At 38.1% G+C, this 17,338-nt stretch overlaps 1 protein-coding gene across 1 annotated transcript in view; it reads left to right on the top strand.

Moving 5' to 3' along the window:
* The window catches only part of LOC148278229 (uncharacterized), a gene marked incomplete at its 3' end in the record, with an annotated part of 39,932 nt that extends 23,021 nt beyond the window's left edge, over nt 1-16,911 (top strand). The window contains exons 17-26 of the mRNA XM_088231734.1: nt 498-669; nt 1,864-2,039; nt 3,296-3,521; nt 5,259-5,465; nt 8,643-8,759; nt 9,733-9,851; nt 13,440-13,625; nt 14,248-14,352; nt 15,279-16,537; nt 16,731-16,911. Coding sequence (XP_088087860.1) covers nt 498-669; nt 1,864-2,039; nt 3,296-3,521; nt 5,259-5,465; nt 8,643-8,759; nt 9,733-9,851; nt 13,440-13,625; nt 14,248-14,352; nt 15,279-16,537; nt 16,731-16,911 — 2,748 coding nt within the window. The remainder of the gene's footprint in view (nt 1-497; nt 670-1,863; nt 2,040-3,295; nt 3,522-5,258; nt 5,466-8,642; nt 8,760-9,732; nt 9,852-13,439; nt 13,626-14,247; nt 14,353-15,278; nt 16,538-16,730) is intronic.
* Between the last annotated feature and the right edge of the window lie 427 nt (nt 16,912-17,338).

The following is a 17,338-nucleotide window of genomic DNA, read 5'->3' as shown; positions in this document are numbered from 1 at the left end:
GCTAGCAGTCGCAGCGCAAGTGAAAGAACCGCCCCTAGCTAAATTTGGAGAACTACTGAGAGTACTGGTACTTGTACTAACCGGCCGACTGGTGTCTGTCGAAAGTACTGGCAACTTTGATGTGCACGCGTGTGATGGGTGAAATTGTCTATCTCACTTTCGAATATGCCTGTAGTATCAAAAGTGTATGAGACAATAATGATATAATCGATACTATTTTACTTCATACTATGTGGTGTGTGACACATTGGTAAACTTTCTCTTGTACTGGTGATTTATCTCCGATTTGTGATAAAATGCTTTTTCTGTTCCTAATAAGTATTAATTATTTAATTAACCCAGAATTTATTTTACTTTATTTAATTTTTCGCATCCGATTTCACAAAGCACTGAACTTCCTCATTATATATAGTTGGATAATTTATATAGCGCCATTTTTGTGAAAATCACCTCATTGTTCCAAGCCAATGTAATAGTATTACGGTCTGCACCTTCAGGGCGAGTACTCCTGGCTGGCGGACAGGGAGGGCCAGGTGGCCGTGCTGAGGTCCTGGGAGTGCCCGCGCGCGCACAGCGAGTGTTCGCTGCCGGCGGCGGTGATGTTCGCGTGCGCCTCGAGCCTGCTCGGACCCAACAAGATGACCGGACACCATCTCAGCTCCTTGATGGGTGAGCCAAACGCCCCTGTATGTACGGAAGCGGGATCTGGGACGTATGGCCGCTGTCTCAATTCGAAACTATATTTGATTGGAGTAGTTAATAACCTTGAAATCAGCGGTGTTAATTTCATGAAATTAATGGAACTAATCTTTCGGTGACTTGTATGAAGGGCTTCGGAGGCTAGTAATTAAAAAAATTCATGGCAATAACAATCTAAATCTAAAACAAGGACTGGATTCAACTCTCTGGGGAGCTGTTAATATTAACATATTATCATAGAGATGAAGAACATTTTGGACATTATGGAATTTGGACAAACTCAAAATATTGTTGATAAATTCACCTGGTCCATGAAGAAGTATAGAAAAAAATAAGATTTTCAGGCGTTGCCTAGTATGTAGGTGAAATAATTCAATTATACGAATCTCACCCGCATAAATAAAGGTTTCAGCTCCTTAACTTACAAACATCAACAGATGAAAGAATTAAAGGGATAAAGATGTTCAAATGGTAACTATATTTATTTATGCATTTCATAATAATGCAATTTTTGGTTCACTTTGCACAGCTGTATGAAACAGTACTTATAATTTTCTTATTATATTACTCTAAAATATTTTATTATTTAATTAGTTTTTTACATTTATTCTTAAATTGTTTAAATTTTCTACTGAATATTTTTAGGTTAATTTTTTTTATAAATCTTGGGTAAAAGGAAATTTATATTTAAAAAATATATAAATTAAGCCAAATGTGTTATAAATATATATTAGAAATTTTTGTAAAAGGCAGATTTGCCGGTTATGTTAATAAAATAAAATATGGGCAGAATGGTCAGAAGTTCTGGCCAGCCAGGCCGTGTGCCATTGATCGAAACAAGTGATAGTCAAAAGGAGCAACGTCTAGACTCTAGAGAATAGGACGGGTGGGGTAGAACTTCCCATTTAAATGTTTCCAAGTATGTTTTGACCACTTTTGGAACATGGGGTCGAGCAATGTCATGCTGCAAAACCACTTCTACACACGGCACACGATTCCCTCTATGTAATAATCTCACAGTGAAAGGGGTAACGAAAGCATTCGAGTTCAATTAAATCGAAATCGCAGTTTTAATAAAAAAGGTTTTTAGTATGAGAAAAAACCGAGATACGTGGAGAGAGTGCTTTTACTCTCAATACAATAATTTGTTTTGTTGCCAATCAGAATGCGGCGCGGAGCTGAGCAGACGTTTGCGCAGCAAGTTTGGGAAGTTCGACACGAGTCTCGGCGACTCCCTGACGGAGGACAATGTGACGTTTGGGATCCACGCCTTCTCTATCAACTTCGGCCCCAAGAAGTTCCTCGTGTTTGACAAAGAGGCCAACATTGATTTCACCAAGGTACGCCATTGTTAATTGTTAATTCAGGCCTTGTAGATGGAAGGAAATGTTATTATTATTATTAAATTAGAAGTGGGCGGCTATCGTCTGATGTGTCCAGATCTTGTCTTTTTGGTAAGCTTATTCCACTTCCTATATATACTTCCAAAGGCCTACACTTCCGAGACAAAATCTCCAATTTGCGAGACCGCATGAGAACCTGATATTCGGACCACGTGCGAAACAGAAGATATTATAAGACGGGGAAGACAATTGAGGCGGTACTGGAATGAACATGTCATCAGAATAACGTAGGGCAGACTTCCACGTATCGCATTTCGAGAGAATCTCGAAGGAAGAAGCGTGGCGCGTTAGCTGGCAGTGGACTTCTCAAGAGAAAACGTCAGCACAAACAGAAGCATAGTATCTATAGAAAGTATGAAGAAGAAGAACAGATGGCGCCGTAACTATTTTTTGATGTACACTATTCTACGCATCCGCAGATCTACTATTGATAAAATGTTGTGTTTAAATTGAAGTTATAAGCTAACTATCTGACTAGAAAAAATCGCATTCGTTGTCTGTGTCTGGGCGAATGAAGAATACAGTTCTATGTGTGAAATAGTACGAGAATCCTGGATGCAGTCCTTCAATGGCTTCCCGGGTTCTTATGTTTCTATTTGTTGTTTCGTCCTTGTGTTTATTTATTTATTTTACAATAACAAACAGTCAACAATGATTATATTATATAACAAAGATACAATAATTAAATAGACTCCATGAACTCGGCAATAGTTATTCCCACGTATCGGACATATTTAGTGTAGGATATTGTTCTTATAGATCAAACCTATTGAACTTTTTCAAAGATAGTTTGATTTTTACATTTATTTTTAATTGTTTTAAACTTTTTCTTAGTTTGTTATGTAATTTTTAGATTTAATTTTTGTTTCTAAATCTTAACAATGTATGTTTTAAAAAAAAATTAAACCAAATATTTTTATATTATAAGTTTTGTTAAAAGCAATTTTGCCGCATATATTAATAAAATAAAATAAATAAATAAGGTTTGAACACAGGCCAGTGAAGTTTCTAAATAAAAATCATACATATCAAATTGTGGTATAACAAAAGGGTGTATTTGTGTGGGAGTAAGTGTTCAGGTGTGTGTAAGCGTAAGCATCATTAAATAGCAAGTGGGAGCATATATTCTTAATTTATATTTATATAATAAATTAAGGGGCATGTTAAATATACGAGTGGCTATCGTGTTGCAGAAGTGCAGCGGGAACAACACTCCGCCGAAGTACGACGCCACCGCGCTGTGCCGCTTCCTGGAGCGGGCTCTCCGCTGGCGCCGCTGCCGGCAGCTGCTGCTGGCCGTGGACCGCTCGCTGTGCCTGTGCGTGTGGCGCGCCTGGCCCGGGGGGCCCGTGGCGCTCCTGCACCCGGGGGCCAACCTGCCCTACCCGCCGCCGGCGCTCCCGCCCGCATCCGGCATAGGTGACTACGATACCACGAGCCACCTTCGCCACTCTCCCCTGGCTCGGATGTACAATGAGAGCTCTCATTAATTCCTCAAAACTGTTTATAAAGACTAGTGTCTTCGGTTTACCATATTAACTATCATCATTATTATTCCTTTTCCGCGCCTAATGGTGCATAGGGCACTGCATTGGTACATCAATGCGGAACTTCAGCCCTACGAGAAATTTGAGAGCATTAAATTGTACTGCAAAGTTTCTTGAAAACGTATGTATATGAAAAAAATAATAAAATATATTTTAATAAAAACGCACTACTTTTAACGACGTCATTGGTTCGTATGAACCAACCAATGATATGAGAGCTGTGAAGGGTATCCGGTTTGCTCACCGTAAACGAACCAATCGAGAGAACCTCTGACGTCACACGCGGAGTTATATAATACGATATCTATTCAGGGTGTTCTTTAAGCCCTGTCACATCCGAAACAACGATGATCAGTATGAGCAAGAAGACATATTGGCACATTAAAATATTTTTTTAGAACGACTAAAATCTTAAAAACTAAAATATTAAAAAAAAAACCAATGGTCGCTTATTTCTGCAGGGGAGAAATGAGAAGGGGGGTGGAGGAGTCTGATACACCATCAACCGCGCAACTGCGCCCCCCTCGCTTCTTCCCTGCACAACCATTTGTGTTCTAAATATATATTTTTTTAAATTTTCTTCCTTCTAAATATTTTTTAAAATATGCTAATATGTCTTCTTGCTCATACTGATCATCCTGGTTTCGGATGTGACAGGGTTTAAAGAACACCCTGTATATACAAACGTGAATGTATGTATGTTTGTCCTTTGTAGACTCAATAACTACTGGACCAATTTACATGCGATTTTCTGCAAAATAATCTAATTTACGTGAATTAGGTTTGTAAATAATAATATCTTCAATATGTTCATCAGAAAAAAAGTCAGGAGCGAATATGTGTTTTTCATCGATCTTCCAGGGTTGCATTAGACTAAAATGCATATAAGTATTAAAAAATTCGGGGATATTGTTTTTTTTTATGTTAAAAAAGTTTACATATTAACATTAACATCAATTATTTTAAATGGATGTGGGATTGATCAATTCCATTGCAATTGCTTAATTTCTACATATTAACTTATTTTCAATGGATTTTTAGTAATGCTTAAATAATTACAACTGACATTTGATACATTTTTAAAAAACAAATTCTTACACAAAATGCACTACTGTTGGTAAGTAGTGCGGAGTTTGACATTTGCAAAAAGAATTCTGTATTTGAAAATTAATTATTTTATGTTTTGGAATTCAACTAGAAACAAGTACCTAGGTACCTAATTAAATTCAACGTTTCGGACAGTTTTTTCACGCTTTTATGACACAGTCATTTTTCTTTTGGTTTCGAATTAAATGTCAAGGGCACGTCAAAACCCAACTGGTGGTTAAAGAAAGACTAGATTCGCGTTGAGCGTAAGTTAAGTGTCATAATTTTTAAATGCTCAGGGTAAAACACGGTCTGACTATTCTTTATTAACACGTATTCCTGTATTTTTTCCATGGATTATATGACTCGAGTAGTGATTTTTACACAATTTTGATTTGAGCACGACGAGGCCTCAGCCAATCACATGAGGAGGTAAATCGGAAAACTGCTTATTACAAATTTATAAATAGCTCAAACATATGTAACGTTTGTCCTTATTTTTAACTTTAATTTTCAACTCCAGTGGCTACAATACCAGAGCAGGATCCCGACGTGAGGTGTGAAGTCCTGGCCAGCGCTCCTGTCAAGGGCGCCAAGGGCCCCAAAAAAGGGAAGGGGAAAGCGGACGCCGCTCCGCCGTCCGCGCCCCCCGCCCCCTCGGGGCCCACAGTCAAGGCCACCGCCTGCGTCTTCCTGTACCCGGCGCTCAAAACCATGGCCCAGCATATTGGTATGTAACTAAAGACGATTTTTTTAGCAGAATTTCCCCTTAGTTTAGTTTTGGAATCATCATCATCATTCCATGTCCGCTCCCTGGGTGGAGCGTATGGCGTCCACGAAGATCCTCCAAGCATCTCTGTCGGTTGTCAGCTCCTGTGCATTCTCCCAAGTCAGGTTCGCGTCCCACAGTTCTGACACGAATAGTCAGCAGTGGACGTCCAGGACATCGAGTACCTGTAAAGGAGGCAAACGTGGTTGAGGCTCTCAGGAGGCATCGGCAGCACTTGGCCAAGCCAAGCGTATCACCTCCGCTTTATGACAGCTCGCCAGAGTTCGGTGCGTCCGTTCTCTTAATACTTCGTACTTTGCAAAGTTTGTTTTGAAAAGTGCTGTATAATTCAATATACGCAGCAGCATTGGGGGATCACTATCACATTTTTCGTACAGGCAATATTACCAAAATGTTTTTCCCAATTAATAAAAATAAAGGATAAAAAGTAGCCTGATCAATTGCCGGTCCCCAACTTTCGCTTTGCAAAAAATACGACAGTTCATTAGTCTATGGCGACGTAGCATCATTATTCTGTTTTAATATTAATTATTTTTTTCATTTGGAATTTCCCCCACGGAGTGATATTTTGTTTCAGGGAAAAAAGGAGCTTGTGATGCTTGTCAGCTCTCTGGCTATCCCTGTGAAAAAATCACCTTGATTCGTTGCTCGGTTGCGACTTGAAGAAACCTGCTCTAAGAAGGAGGACTGTACAGTGTTTATTTTTTTCAAACATTTTTCACATGTAATTCAAATGTGTGACAGTGCCCTATGCACCATTAAGCGTGGAAAGGGAATGATGATGATGATAATTAATATGGGTGTCCTATCCTAAGTTCTCGTCTATTTCAAGCCCAAGATAGTTTTGGAGTGTGCTGTGGTTAAATAATTATACCATTACCAGGCATATCCAGAAAGTAAGAGTACCGATTGGCTCTCGCGACGTGAGTTTTTTTTTTCCAAAAGTTGGCAACACTGATTGGTAGTGGGGGTCTCCTGAACACGACGAGCACCGGCGACCCTCGTTATTACCGAAACTTGCCTCGCAGTGTTCGTTTCTGCGAAAGATGTTAATAAGAATGAAAAACTCTACAAAACATTTGTTCGTCCCCAGGTAGAATACTGTACTCCTATTTGGTCACCTTACCACCTATAGAGTGTAAGTATTAATAGACTAGAAAGAGTCCAACAATTTTTTTTAAGCAGGTCGACTACCGGTTAAACATTAACTTTTCTAATCATGCTGAAAGTATGCAGTACCATGGAATAAACTCTCTTCAAAATCGAAGACTAATGTTGGACCAGTTAGTTTTATTCAAATTAATAAATAATAAAATTGATTCTCCAAACCTACTTGGAAGACTTCCATTCCGTGTGCCATCTAGACCGACAAGACAAAATCTTCTGTTTTACACTGAAAACGCGACAACAAACTATTTTAAACAATCTACAATACCTAGAATATGCGACCAATATAACAATATATTTACTGAGGCTGATATTTTTGGTGACAATGTATGTCAATTTAGGTCAAAAATTATAGAAATTTTGAGAGAAGCAGACATTTAACTTTATTATTATATAAATATTTTTTCAACAATATTTTGAGTTTGTCCAAATTTTTGTAGACAGGGACTGGATTCAACTCCCTGGGGAGCTGTTTATATTAACATTTTACAACAGAGATGAAGAACATTTAAGAAAAGGTAATATAGAAGTCTAGGCAAAAAAAATATTATTGAAAAAATTACCTGGTCCATGAAAAAGTATAGAAATTGAAAAAATAACATTTTCAGGCGTTGCCTAGTATGTAGGTGAAATAATTCAATTAGACGAATCTCACCCGCATAAATAAAGGTTTCAGCTCTTTAACTTCACAAGCATCAACAGGTGAAAGAATTGAAGGAATATAGTTCAAATATAGGCAGAATGGTGAATGTTACACAGTGTGTAAAGTGGCCACTTAAACCAGCCATTGACAGGTCATAAGTCCTGTAGATGCCTAGACTTCTATATTACCTTTTCTTAAATGTTCTTCATCTCTGTTGTAATATGTTAAAATATTTTTTCATTTCGTTTCTTTTACATTTATTATATTGAACATAATTTAAATTATTGTATTAAGTGTAAACAATATTTTTGGTGTGTGTATGAGTTACATTACATTACATGTTACATACAGTACATACTGTTTGTTTACCTAATAAATTAAATAAATAAATAAGAAATCCCGCCAAGTGCCAGGTCATAAGGTTCCTTCTCGCGGTAGGAAAAACTCCGACTGAAATTTTTGCACGGATCAAAACTGTTTATGGCGAAGGTGCCATGAACCGAACAAACGTATTTAGGCGGTGTCGTGAGTTTAATAAATATTGGTTTACGTTGTCCTCTTCGCTATACCAGATTAAATTCCCTTTTTTATGTACCAACTTGCAAAAACAATTATACCTCGAATTCATTCATTAGGCGTACCTGTAGAAATTATAACGGACTCAGTATTGATGTAGACATTTTTAACTGCATGTTGCATTTGTACAGAAAATTTCTTCATGGGGTCGATTATTTGGGATAGTTGCTGAATGTGCATCTTGAGTGGTTTATGCTATGTATATGTGCCGCATGTAATGTACATGTTTGTGTATGTTTTATATGTGCGTTCGTGTGTGTGCGTGGATGGCTCGGAGTGTACATTCGGTATTTTAATTTATTACCTCCATGGTAAACGCAAATGTTAACAATTATTCTTTTCTCACTAGAATTCTTATTTATTTATTTTTTTGTAACATTTAATTTGCATAATTTATGAAAACTTAATTGATCTTTTTATGTTAAAAAGTTGTGGTTTTTAATACTTATTATGTATGACTGTATGTTTTCTGAATAAAATTAAATTTAAAAAATGGAGAAGGGAGTGCCACGACTTACAACCTGCACAGAACGGGAAGGCGACTACGTGGAAAATAAGTTATAAACAATGTACTGTGATTTAAAAAAACAAATTTGAGTACTCTTACTTTCTGGATATGCCTCGTAGTATGAATGACTGTCGCTGTATACACTTCATGTTCATTTAAACTGTTTGTTGTAAAAGCCCTCTGGATGTTTTATGAATTTTAAATAAATGTAAAATAAATACAGGAACGGTTTTGCCGTACGGGTTCATCGAAGGCCGCCTGACAGCCTATCCCCTGAAGGTGGACACTCTGGCCGGAGCTTTCCTCTGCAGTCCGGAGCCTCGGCTGCCACCTCCCGAAGGTAATTAGACGGTTCGGACATGTGGAGCTAATGGATGATGATACCTACCCAAACTGTTCAGTTTGAGACAGTTACAAGCTCATGGACATATTGAATCTTACGATTTTATTCCAAATTAACAACAAAGATTAGCAAAATAAAAAAATATAAAAAATTAACACTACTATGAAGAGAGGAGAGGGGATAGAAAGGAAGGAAGAAGGATTAAGGAACAACTTAAATATTTAGATAGTGACATTTTAATCTTGAGTTAAATGTAAATATAGAAGGGGCGTCTCTAACATTAGTGGGTAGATTATTCCACAATCGAGCGGCTACTACTGTGAAAGAGGAGGCAAGAAAATTAGAGCGATGACAGGGTATTAAAAGGGTTCTCTCGTTACTAGAACGAAGAGATAGTCTGAGTTGTAAAAGAGGTTGGAAGAGCTCTCTCAGATAAACAGATATTGTGAAGAAGTGATAGAATGTGAATGTTCCTTCTATGCCTGATGCTGAGCCAGTGTAGTTGCGTGCGATATTCGGTTATGTGGTCGAATTTGCCAAGATCAAAGATATAACGTACACAAATATTCTGCAATCGTTCCAACTTATCAAGTAATTCAGAGTTAGCATCTGGATAACATACATCCGCATAGTCAAGGAGTGGAAGAAGTAAGCTCTGGACTAATGTTTGCCTAACACTAATTGGCAAGAAACTGCCATAAAGTTTACGACTAATGTCGTTAACCTGATCGTGCCACCCTAAATGCTTTTGTTTGATAATACCTAAGTTTTTGACTGAAGTCATGAATGGAATTTCTGTACCATCTATTTTAAAAAGAGGAATTGTGGAAAAATTAACTTTTGAATACATTTTTTTATCACCAACAAGTATAATTTAATTTACAGCCACACAAGAGTCAAACGCACCTTAATTAATGAATTAATATGTTTACTTTATGCTTTAAAAAATAACACTTGTGTATTCTCCCAGCGGAGGAACTTCCTATGCTGGCCAAGAACTTGAAGGTGTGTGGGCCGGGCATTTGGGCCCTGGCAGGAGAAACGGACACGACTCGAATCTCCGTCAAGGAATCTGATAGGAAGGAATTGGTAAACATTTGAGGGTATTAGAAAATTAGTTGTGGTTGCAAAAATAAACTATACATAAAAACCTACCTACCTAAATAATAGCGTAATTCAAAACCGTCTCTAAATCTTGCAAAAACAGATTTGAATTATACTGCTTGACACCGCAAACTTAGCATTCTCCATTGAGTTAGTGAAGCATAATTTTAAATCTCGCAATTCTTTTTTCAAAGTTTTTCGCAAATATCTAAGTAACTCTTTCAATGGAGATTTATAAATTTGCTTCTAATACGCTCATTTATCATAATAACCCATTTACACATCGATTCTAAAGAAATATAATATTTTTGTCAAATTTGTAACGGGAGTTTTTTTAAGCACGAAACAATTTTTAATTTAAATTAAATGAGCAAATACAGTAGAACTCCAAGATTCTCCAGTAGAATACCAATAAAAATATATGAAAGCAATTAGAAGAATTTGTGTATCTGGGAAGCATGTTTTCAAGAGATGGAAGAGTAGAAAAAGATGTTGAAAGAAGAGTGAATGCGGACAACAAAATGAACGGAGCACTAAGCACAGTAATTTCTAATAAAAATATGTCAATCGAAGCTAAACTGGCAGTGCACAACGGAGTTTTAGTCCCAACACTTATGTATGGAAGTGAAACATGGAACTGGCAGAGGAAGGCTGAAAGCCGAGTGAACGCGGTCGAAATGCGATCTCTTAGACGAATGTGTGAGAAATCAATGTATGACAGGGTTACGATTGATGAAATCAGGCGAGAGTGTAAATCTGAGTCAAGTATAATTGATAAGATTAAAAAAGGGTCTCTGGGATGGTTTGGTCACGTAGAACGAATGGACGACGAAAGAATGGTAAAAAAAGTAAATATGGCGAAAATGAACGGCAACGTGAGACGAGGACGACCGAGGAAGACGCGGCATGATCAGATAAACCAAAATCTTAAGTATGGTCATGTCAAAAGCAGACAGAACCAAAGGGGATGTATGACAAGATGTATGAATGTGGAAGAAGCTAGGATTGCATGCCAGGATAGACGTGTGTGGTGGTCCATTCTCTCTGCCTATCTCTGCCTATATAGAATAATTAAATGTATTTTTAAAATCAATATGGATACTGTGAGGAAAATTGTTTTCATACATAAATGTGAAAAATAAATTCAATAAAAATAGGTGCGAAGGTTTTCACTGTCACCGTTATCAATATGTTTATTTTTTGGGTGATCCCGCGTGTGTTGGATTTGTGCCGACGTTTCACGCAGTTTATCCTGAAGATGGCTCCTGCAATGGTAGCCGAAACGTCGGAACAAATCCAACACACACGGGATCGACCAAAAAAGAAACATATCAATAAAAATATGTTTGTAGGAAAACGCGAAGTGTTTGGCCTCGGTTGTTGTGACTTCGAGATTCGTGATATTGTTCTGCACAATTTTTTTTATATTTTTTATTTAGTTATTTTTTTATTTTTTTTTTGCACCACAACAGGCCAGGAGGCCCAATTACAGTGGTGAATTACATCACAGAACACCCAGGCTTGAGAAAAATCACATTTTTATTTTCCGTGTTCTCACCGGGAATCGAACCCGGAACCTTCCGTGCATGAGTCAAGCGTCTTGACCACTACACCACGGAGGCCGCCATTTATCGAAATTTGTGCAGAACAATATATGCCATTGGGCAAGGAATAAACGAACATGTATCGTGACGTGTTAAGGGCGTAGCCAATAGAATCACCGTTTTTGCGGTATTTTTTATGTTACTAATAATTAGCAAAAAATTATTTTACATTACACAGCATTTCATAGACCTTTATTACTTAAAAAATGTTTTTAAAAAACGTGATATTTTCCTATTATCCTAATCAATTGGGGCTGGACCCCATTCAGATAATCGAAAATTTGGATAATTAGATTTGTTCTGAATAAATGGTCTATTTTCATTAATTAGTGTATATATATAATTTTTTTTTTCATACAGTCTTTATTCAATTAAATATACACATCACAATATTAATACATTATAAAGAAAAAGTATTAAAATGTATTTTGTCCCGATAAACTATTCAATATTTTAGACTCTCTTAAATTAACTAAATTGCAAGAACGAAGAACATCGACCGATCTCATGACTTTATATAAAATAATAAAACCAATGTTTGATACCCCTGATCTACTGAAATTGATTTCATTCTATGTACCACCTAGATTAAGCAGAACATCTACAATATTTTATTGTCAAAATTGTCGAACGGTAGCTCAATATAACTCACCTATTGTTAGATTACAGAATACCGGGAATGAATATGCATCACATTTTGATATATTTAGTTCATCTCTGCCTAACTTAAAAAATAAAGTGACCAACATATTTTTATCAAAAAGAGCAAATCATCTTCAGAAGATTGGGTTGGAATAGTTATAATTTGATTGATTAATGTATTTTGTTATTGTATGTAAAATATATATGTATTTCAAGTAATTAATAATGTGTACAGTACGAGTATATTAATATTTCATACTCGATTTTTTTTATTTTTAATATTTTTATTTCTAAGCACTCTTTATACCACATATATGTAAATGGCAGAAATGCCGTAGATAAATAAATAAATAAATAATAGTTTGTCATCGGGTGCTCAGACGTTAGTTTTAATTAATAATCAAATAAAAAGAGTACAGACAATACTGTATACATATAAAATAATAAACATAAAATAAAATAAAATAATGAACAGATAAAAATGAACAAATTACAACATGGATGGAGAATACCTTAAATAAGGGAATATGGAAGTCTAGACATTTACAGGGCTTATGACCTGTCATTGGCTGGTTTAAGTGGCCACTTTACACACTGTGCAACACTCACAATTTTGCCCATGTTTGAACATCCATATTTCTTCAATTCTTCCATTTGTTGATTTTAGTGAAGTTAAAGGGCTGAAACCTTTATTGTTGCGAAGAGATTCATCTGACTGAATTATTTCACATTCTAAGCAACGCCTGAAAACGATTTTTCAATTTTTAAACTTCTTCTTGGACCAGTTGGTTTCATTACAATATTTGAGTTTGTCCAAATGTTTGCAGACAAAAGACTGGATTTCAGCCCAGTTTAAAGAAATATATTTTTTTTAAAGTAAGAAAATAGAGTTAAATAATACAATTAAAATTAAAGAATAGCAATTTACTTGAATATATTTTTAATTTATAAATAGTGCGTGCTCATAAATGTAATCAAAACATGATAAAAAATTAAACAAAGGAAATTGAAAATTCCAATTCATTTCTACAGAAAAAAATATAAAAAATAAGAAAATTAAAAGTACCCTTCAAAATTAAGATCTAAAAAATGTAAATAAAAAAAGAAAAGAATAAAAGATAAGGTTGACCTAAGAATATAACAAAAATGTAATATAGGAACGTTCTGTCTACTAACCTTGTTAAAAATGTAAAAGGAGATTTTGATTAATTAAACGAACAGGCAACACTTTTAGCAATAATTTCGGTTAATTCTGTTATTCTTTCGAGAATACAGTGCAGACAAGGAATGACGACGGATATTATACAATAAGTTGGTTGTGCGACAGGACTTTGCCAGCGCCGTAATCGGCATAGTGACGGACAGCATAGAGCCGTGCCACCACTGGGACGAGGCCATGCTGGACGTGGTAGTCCAGTACGGGGAGCAGCTGCACCGCACCAAGATACCCGGGGAGTGCGACAAGAGGAAACCCCTGACGGTCGCCACCAACTTCTTCATATCGGACTTCAAGGTAATCCTATACTCCATTGAAGATGGACATAACTCGTAGAGTAATAATTTCATTTATTTAATAACATTGGACAAAGTGGGCAATGACTGGATTCAACCCCCCAGGGAGCTGGTAATATTGACATATTACAACAGAGATGAGGAACATTTTAGAGAAGGGAATTATATAAGTCTTGGCATCTACGGGGCTTATGATCTGTCACTGGGTGGTTTAAGTCGCTACTTTACACACTATGTAAGTTTGGCGAGCGCCGTGGCGTAGTTGGTTAGACGGCCGACTGTGAAACTGGCGTCGCGGGTTCGATTCCCGCCAGTTGCAAGAAAAAAATCCAAGAAAGATTTTTTTCCTCAATTGGTCTGGGTGTTGTGGTGTATTTTTCATTACTTCCTTCCAAATCCTCTATCCTACCTGCTGACAAGCCGCAAAATAGAGGCTTAGCGGGCTTTTCCTTTAAAAAAAAAAAAAACATTATTCTGCCTATATTTGAACATCCGTATTCCTACAATTCTTCCATCTGTTGATGTTAAAGAGCTGAAACCTTTATTGATGCGGGTGTACACCAAATTAATTTCAAAATTTCATAAATTCTTCGCAGTTTATTTAAATATTCAAACGTTTTCAGATAAATCTGGACATTAAGTCTGATATCATAATAGGAGACATTCGAGCAGATGACGATGCGGAGATCATCAGTGTTCACAACGGACTAAACAACTTCTTTGGAGACGTAAGTCTGCTCTTATTTGCCTATTAAAGATCTTCTACATTTAGATGGTGTTTCAACAATTAAGGATCTCTGGGTCATCTATAAAAGCAGATCGACTTTTCGACTTTTTTTTCGACTGAAGATATTGGGTTTTATTCTCCAAAATGGCAGGGTTCTCGAGAATCTCAGTACACTCAGAATCCTGTACAACTCATTGGCTCGGACCAGGCTTCACAGTACCTCGGTGATATGGAGTCCGCACGAGACGAGAAATTCCCTCATGTTGGAGAGGATTCAGAAAAAAATTATAATGTATCTTTACATGAGGGAGTATGGTAGTTATCCATGGCTGTATCTCACTGCATTCCTCTTGGGTATGCTTGGGACTGACAGTTTGCAACTTCGAAGGTTCACACTGACGCATCTTTTCAGACTAGTAAGAGGTTTTATCGAGAACTTTTAGAGAGTATCAATTTTTATGTCAGGACTGTTTCACCTCCCGGCTCCCAGGACCAACCCGCCTCTGGTTTGCCGATTGGAAGAGCAGTCAGGCAGCTGAACATTATCGCTCGGGAGATGGACACCTTCACATCAGTGAAACTATGTTTAAGGGGCAAATACTCTCACTATTGCAGAGTACTATACCTTAATAATGTCGAACCATTGCCCTGATTAGATATGTTGTCCCAATATAACTGTATAAATATTTTGTAGAAACCTCTCGTCCAGGGTTCTGGTTTCATTTTACGCACATAACTGTATTCTTCATCCGCCTGGACACTCGAGAGAGAAAGAACAATCAAAACTTACGAAGGCTCTCAGAGTACCGTTCTTCTAGTGTTCATTCATGACCCGTCATATCAAAACATTTGTTTTAGTCATTGCATTTTTCTAGGTTATTAATGACTTCTCCACTATTCCAGACTAATGACCGGATTCTGTTGCAGGGCGGATGGTGCCACGGTATTTTGGCTTCGAGGAACTATTTTGTTGCCATTTGGCTGATGGATCCAGAGTTTTATAGCAAGTATAGGCATGAAAAGAAAGTTATCGCGTTCAGAAAAGTAGAGCGGGAACAGCAGGAGGAGATCAAAAGGCAGCGGAAAGAAGAGGCCAGAAAACTAATCGAAGGAATAACTTCGTCCGAGATGCTTAAAATCGATCGATCCAAACAAGCTAACGAAGAAGGAGATTCAGAAGTAAAAGATGATGAAAATGATGCGGAGGAGGGGGACGATGAAGACGAAGACGCGAAAATTGAAACTCACGAAGATTCGTCGTTGCAAGACATGCGAGAAATGTTCTATCCTGATGAATTCGGCGTAGCGCCTGATGAAGCTGTAATGATCACTATCGTAAAGGCTGCGGAAATAGTCTACTCTCCTCCTGCACCGCCCAAGCCAGCGAAAGGAGGTAAGAAAGATAAGGACAAGGGCAAAGGAAAGGACAAAGGTAAAGGAAAGGGGAAAGGCAAAGAAACTGCCGAACCTCCGCAGCTTCCGTCGGCTCCGACCCATCACTGTCCGGAGAGGGAGAAGAGAGAGCAACACCAACCGACAGCGGCACCCAGGTCACGTAGAGCTTCTGAACAGGCCGAAGAAGACCCGGAGTCAGAACCCACCGAGCCGGAACATAAGGCCGAGGATACTAAATCAATCGCCTCCGCACCAAAAAGTGAAGAAATCAAATCTGAGGCCGCAAGTGTAAAGGATGAAAAATCTAAATCCAGTGTCGAAACCAAAACTGAAAGCCACGAAGGAGCCGACGACGCCCAAGAAGGCCACGATACCGCGGAGGAAACCACGGAAATAAAGGAAGAAGTTTCTGATGTCAAAGAAGAAGTTAGAGAAGAAACAAGACCTAAAGAAGAAATCGAAGAAGGAGACGAAGAACTAGTCGAAGAGGTTAAAGAATCCGCATTCGAATTACTCTCCGTACATGGCTCCGTTCTTTCGGTGATGGATCACGTTCTCGAGGGAGTGGATGAACTCATCGATGAAGATTCCCGCCTGGCCGATGTTCCCGTGTCGGAGATCTGCTTCCACAGTGACCAGTGCGTCGTGTTCATGTGGGACCCGCACGGACACTGCTCGGAGAAGGTCCACATGGGCTACGGGAAGCCGACACTGGTAGCCTTTGAGAGCACCAAGGCTCTGGCTGACTTCTTCGTCATGAATACCCTCGACTCGGGACCAGGAACTAACAGGTAGGTCTGGACACGAATTGGAATTTATACAATTTTATAAAATTAATTTAAAAATTAATTTAGAAATCAAGATCTCAAAAAAATATTTGAACACTGTACAATCTTCCTAAGAACAGGTTTCACTAGTGAGGAGGACTCCTAAAATAATTTTATATGAAAATCATTTGACATCCATAAATAAATTCTGTGGCAGGTTCACGATAACGGGCGTGAGGGCCTCGTGGCGTCGCAAGACGGGCGAGGAGCGCCTGGCGAGCCCCCGCTGCCCGGAGCGCGCGGCGGGGGGCGGCGCCGCCGCGTGCCGCCACCCGGAGCACGCCGCCACAAGCCTACGTGCACGCAGGCGGCGGCCGTTCCTTCCTCGTGGGCGCCAGGTAAACATTACTTCCTGCCTTCCTAAATCCGAAACTGTTTTTCTTAGATTTTAACAGACATCATCAAAGGATTGATGATGAATTCTGCGATATAATGGAAATGTGAGAGTATGTGGCTTTGAAGGAACTATAAAGCAGCGATTATACAAGTGGGTTCAGTAAGTAACGGGAATTTTTAAATTTCGCGGGCTTGGAGAGTCCTATTGTCAAAATTTTTCACTTTCATTCCCTTTTTCCACGTTTTCATCGGTTGTTGATGTGCTGGGGCGTCCGGGCCGTTCATCATCTTCAACCGTCTTCACGGCCATCTTGGAAACGCTTGTACCACTCGTAAACTCTTGTTTTACTCGTAGCAGACTCACCATTGGCCTTTGTTAACATTTTACACATTTTATTTAATTTTTTACACGAAATTTGATACAAATTA

This window comes from Micrasema longulum, unplaced genomic scaffold, assembly GCF_059751315.1.
Source record: "Micrasema longulum isolate JH-2025_06_02 unplaced genomic scaffold, ASM5975131v1 h1tg000905l, whole genome shotgun sequence".
NCBI classification, from domain to species: domain Eukaryota; kingdom Metazoa; phylum Arthropoda; class Insecta; order Trichoptera; family Brachycentridae; genus Micrasema; species Micrasema longulum.
This window is presented reverse-complemented; position numbering and strand designations above follow the sequence as displayed.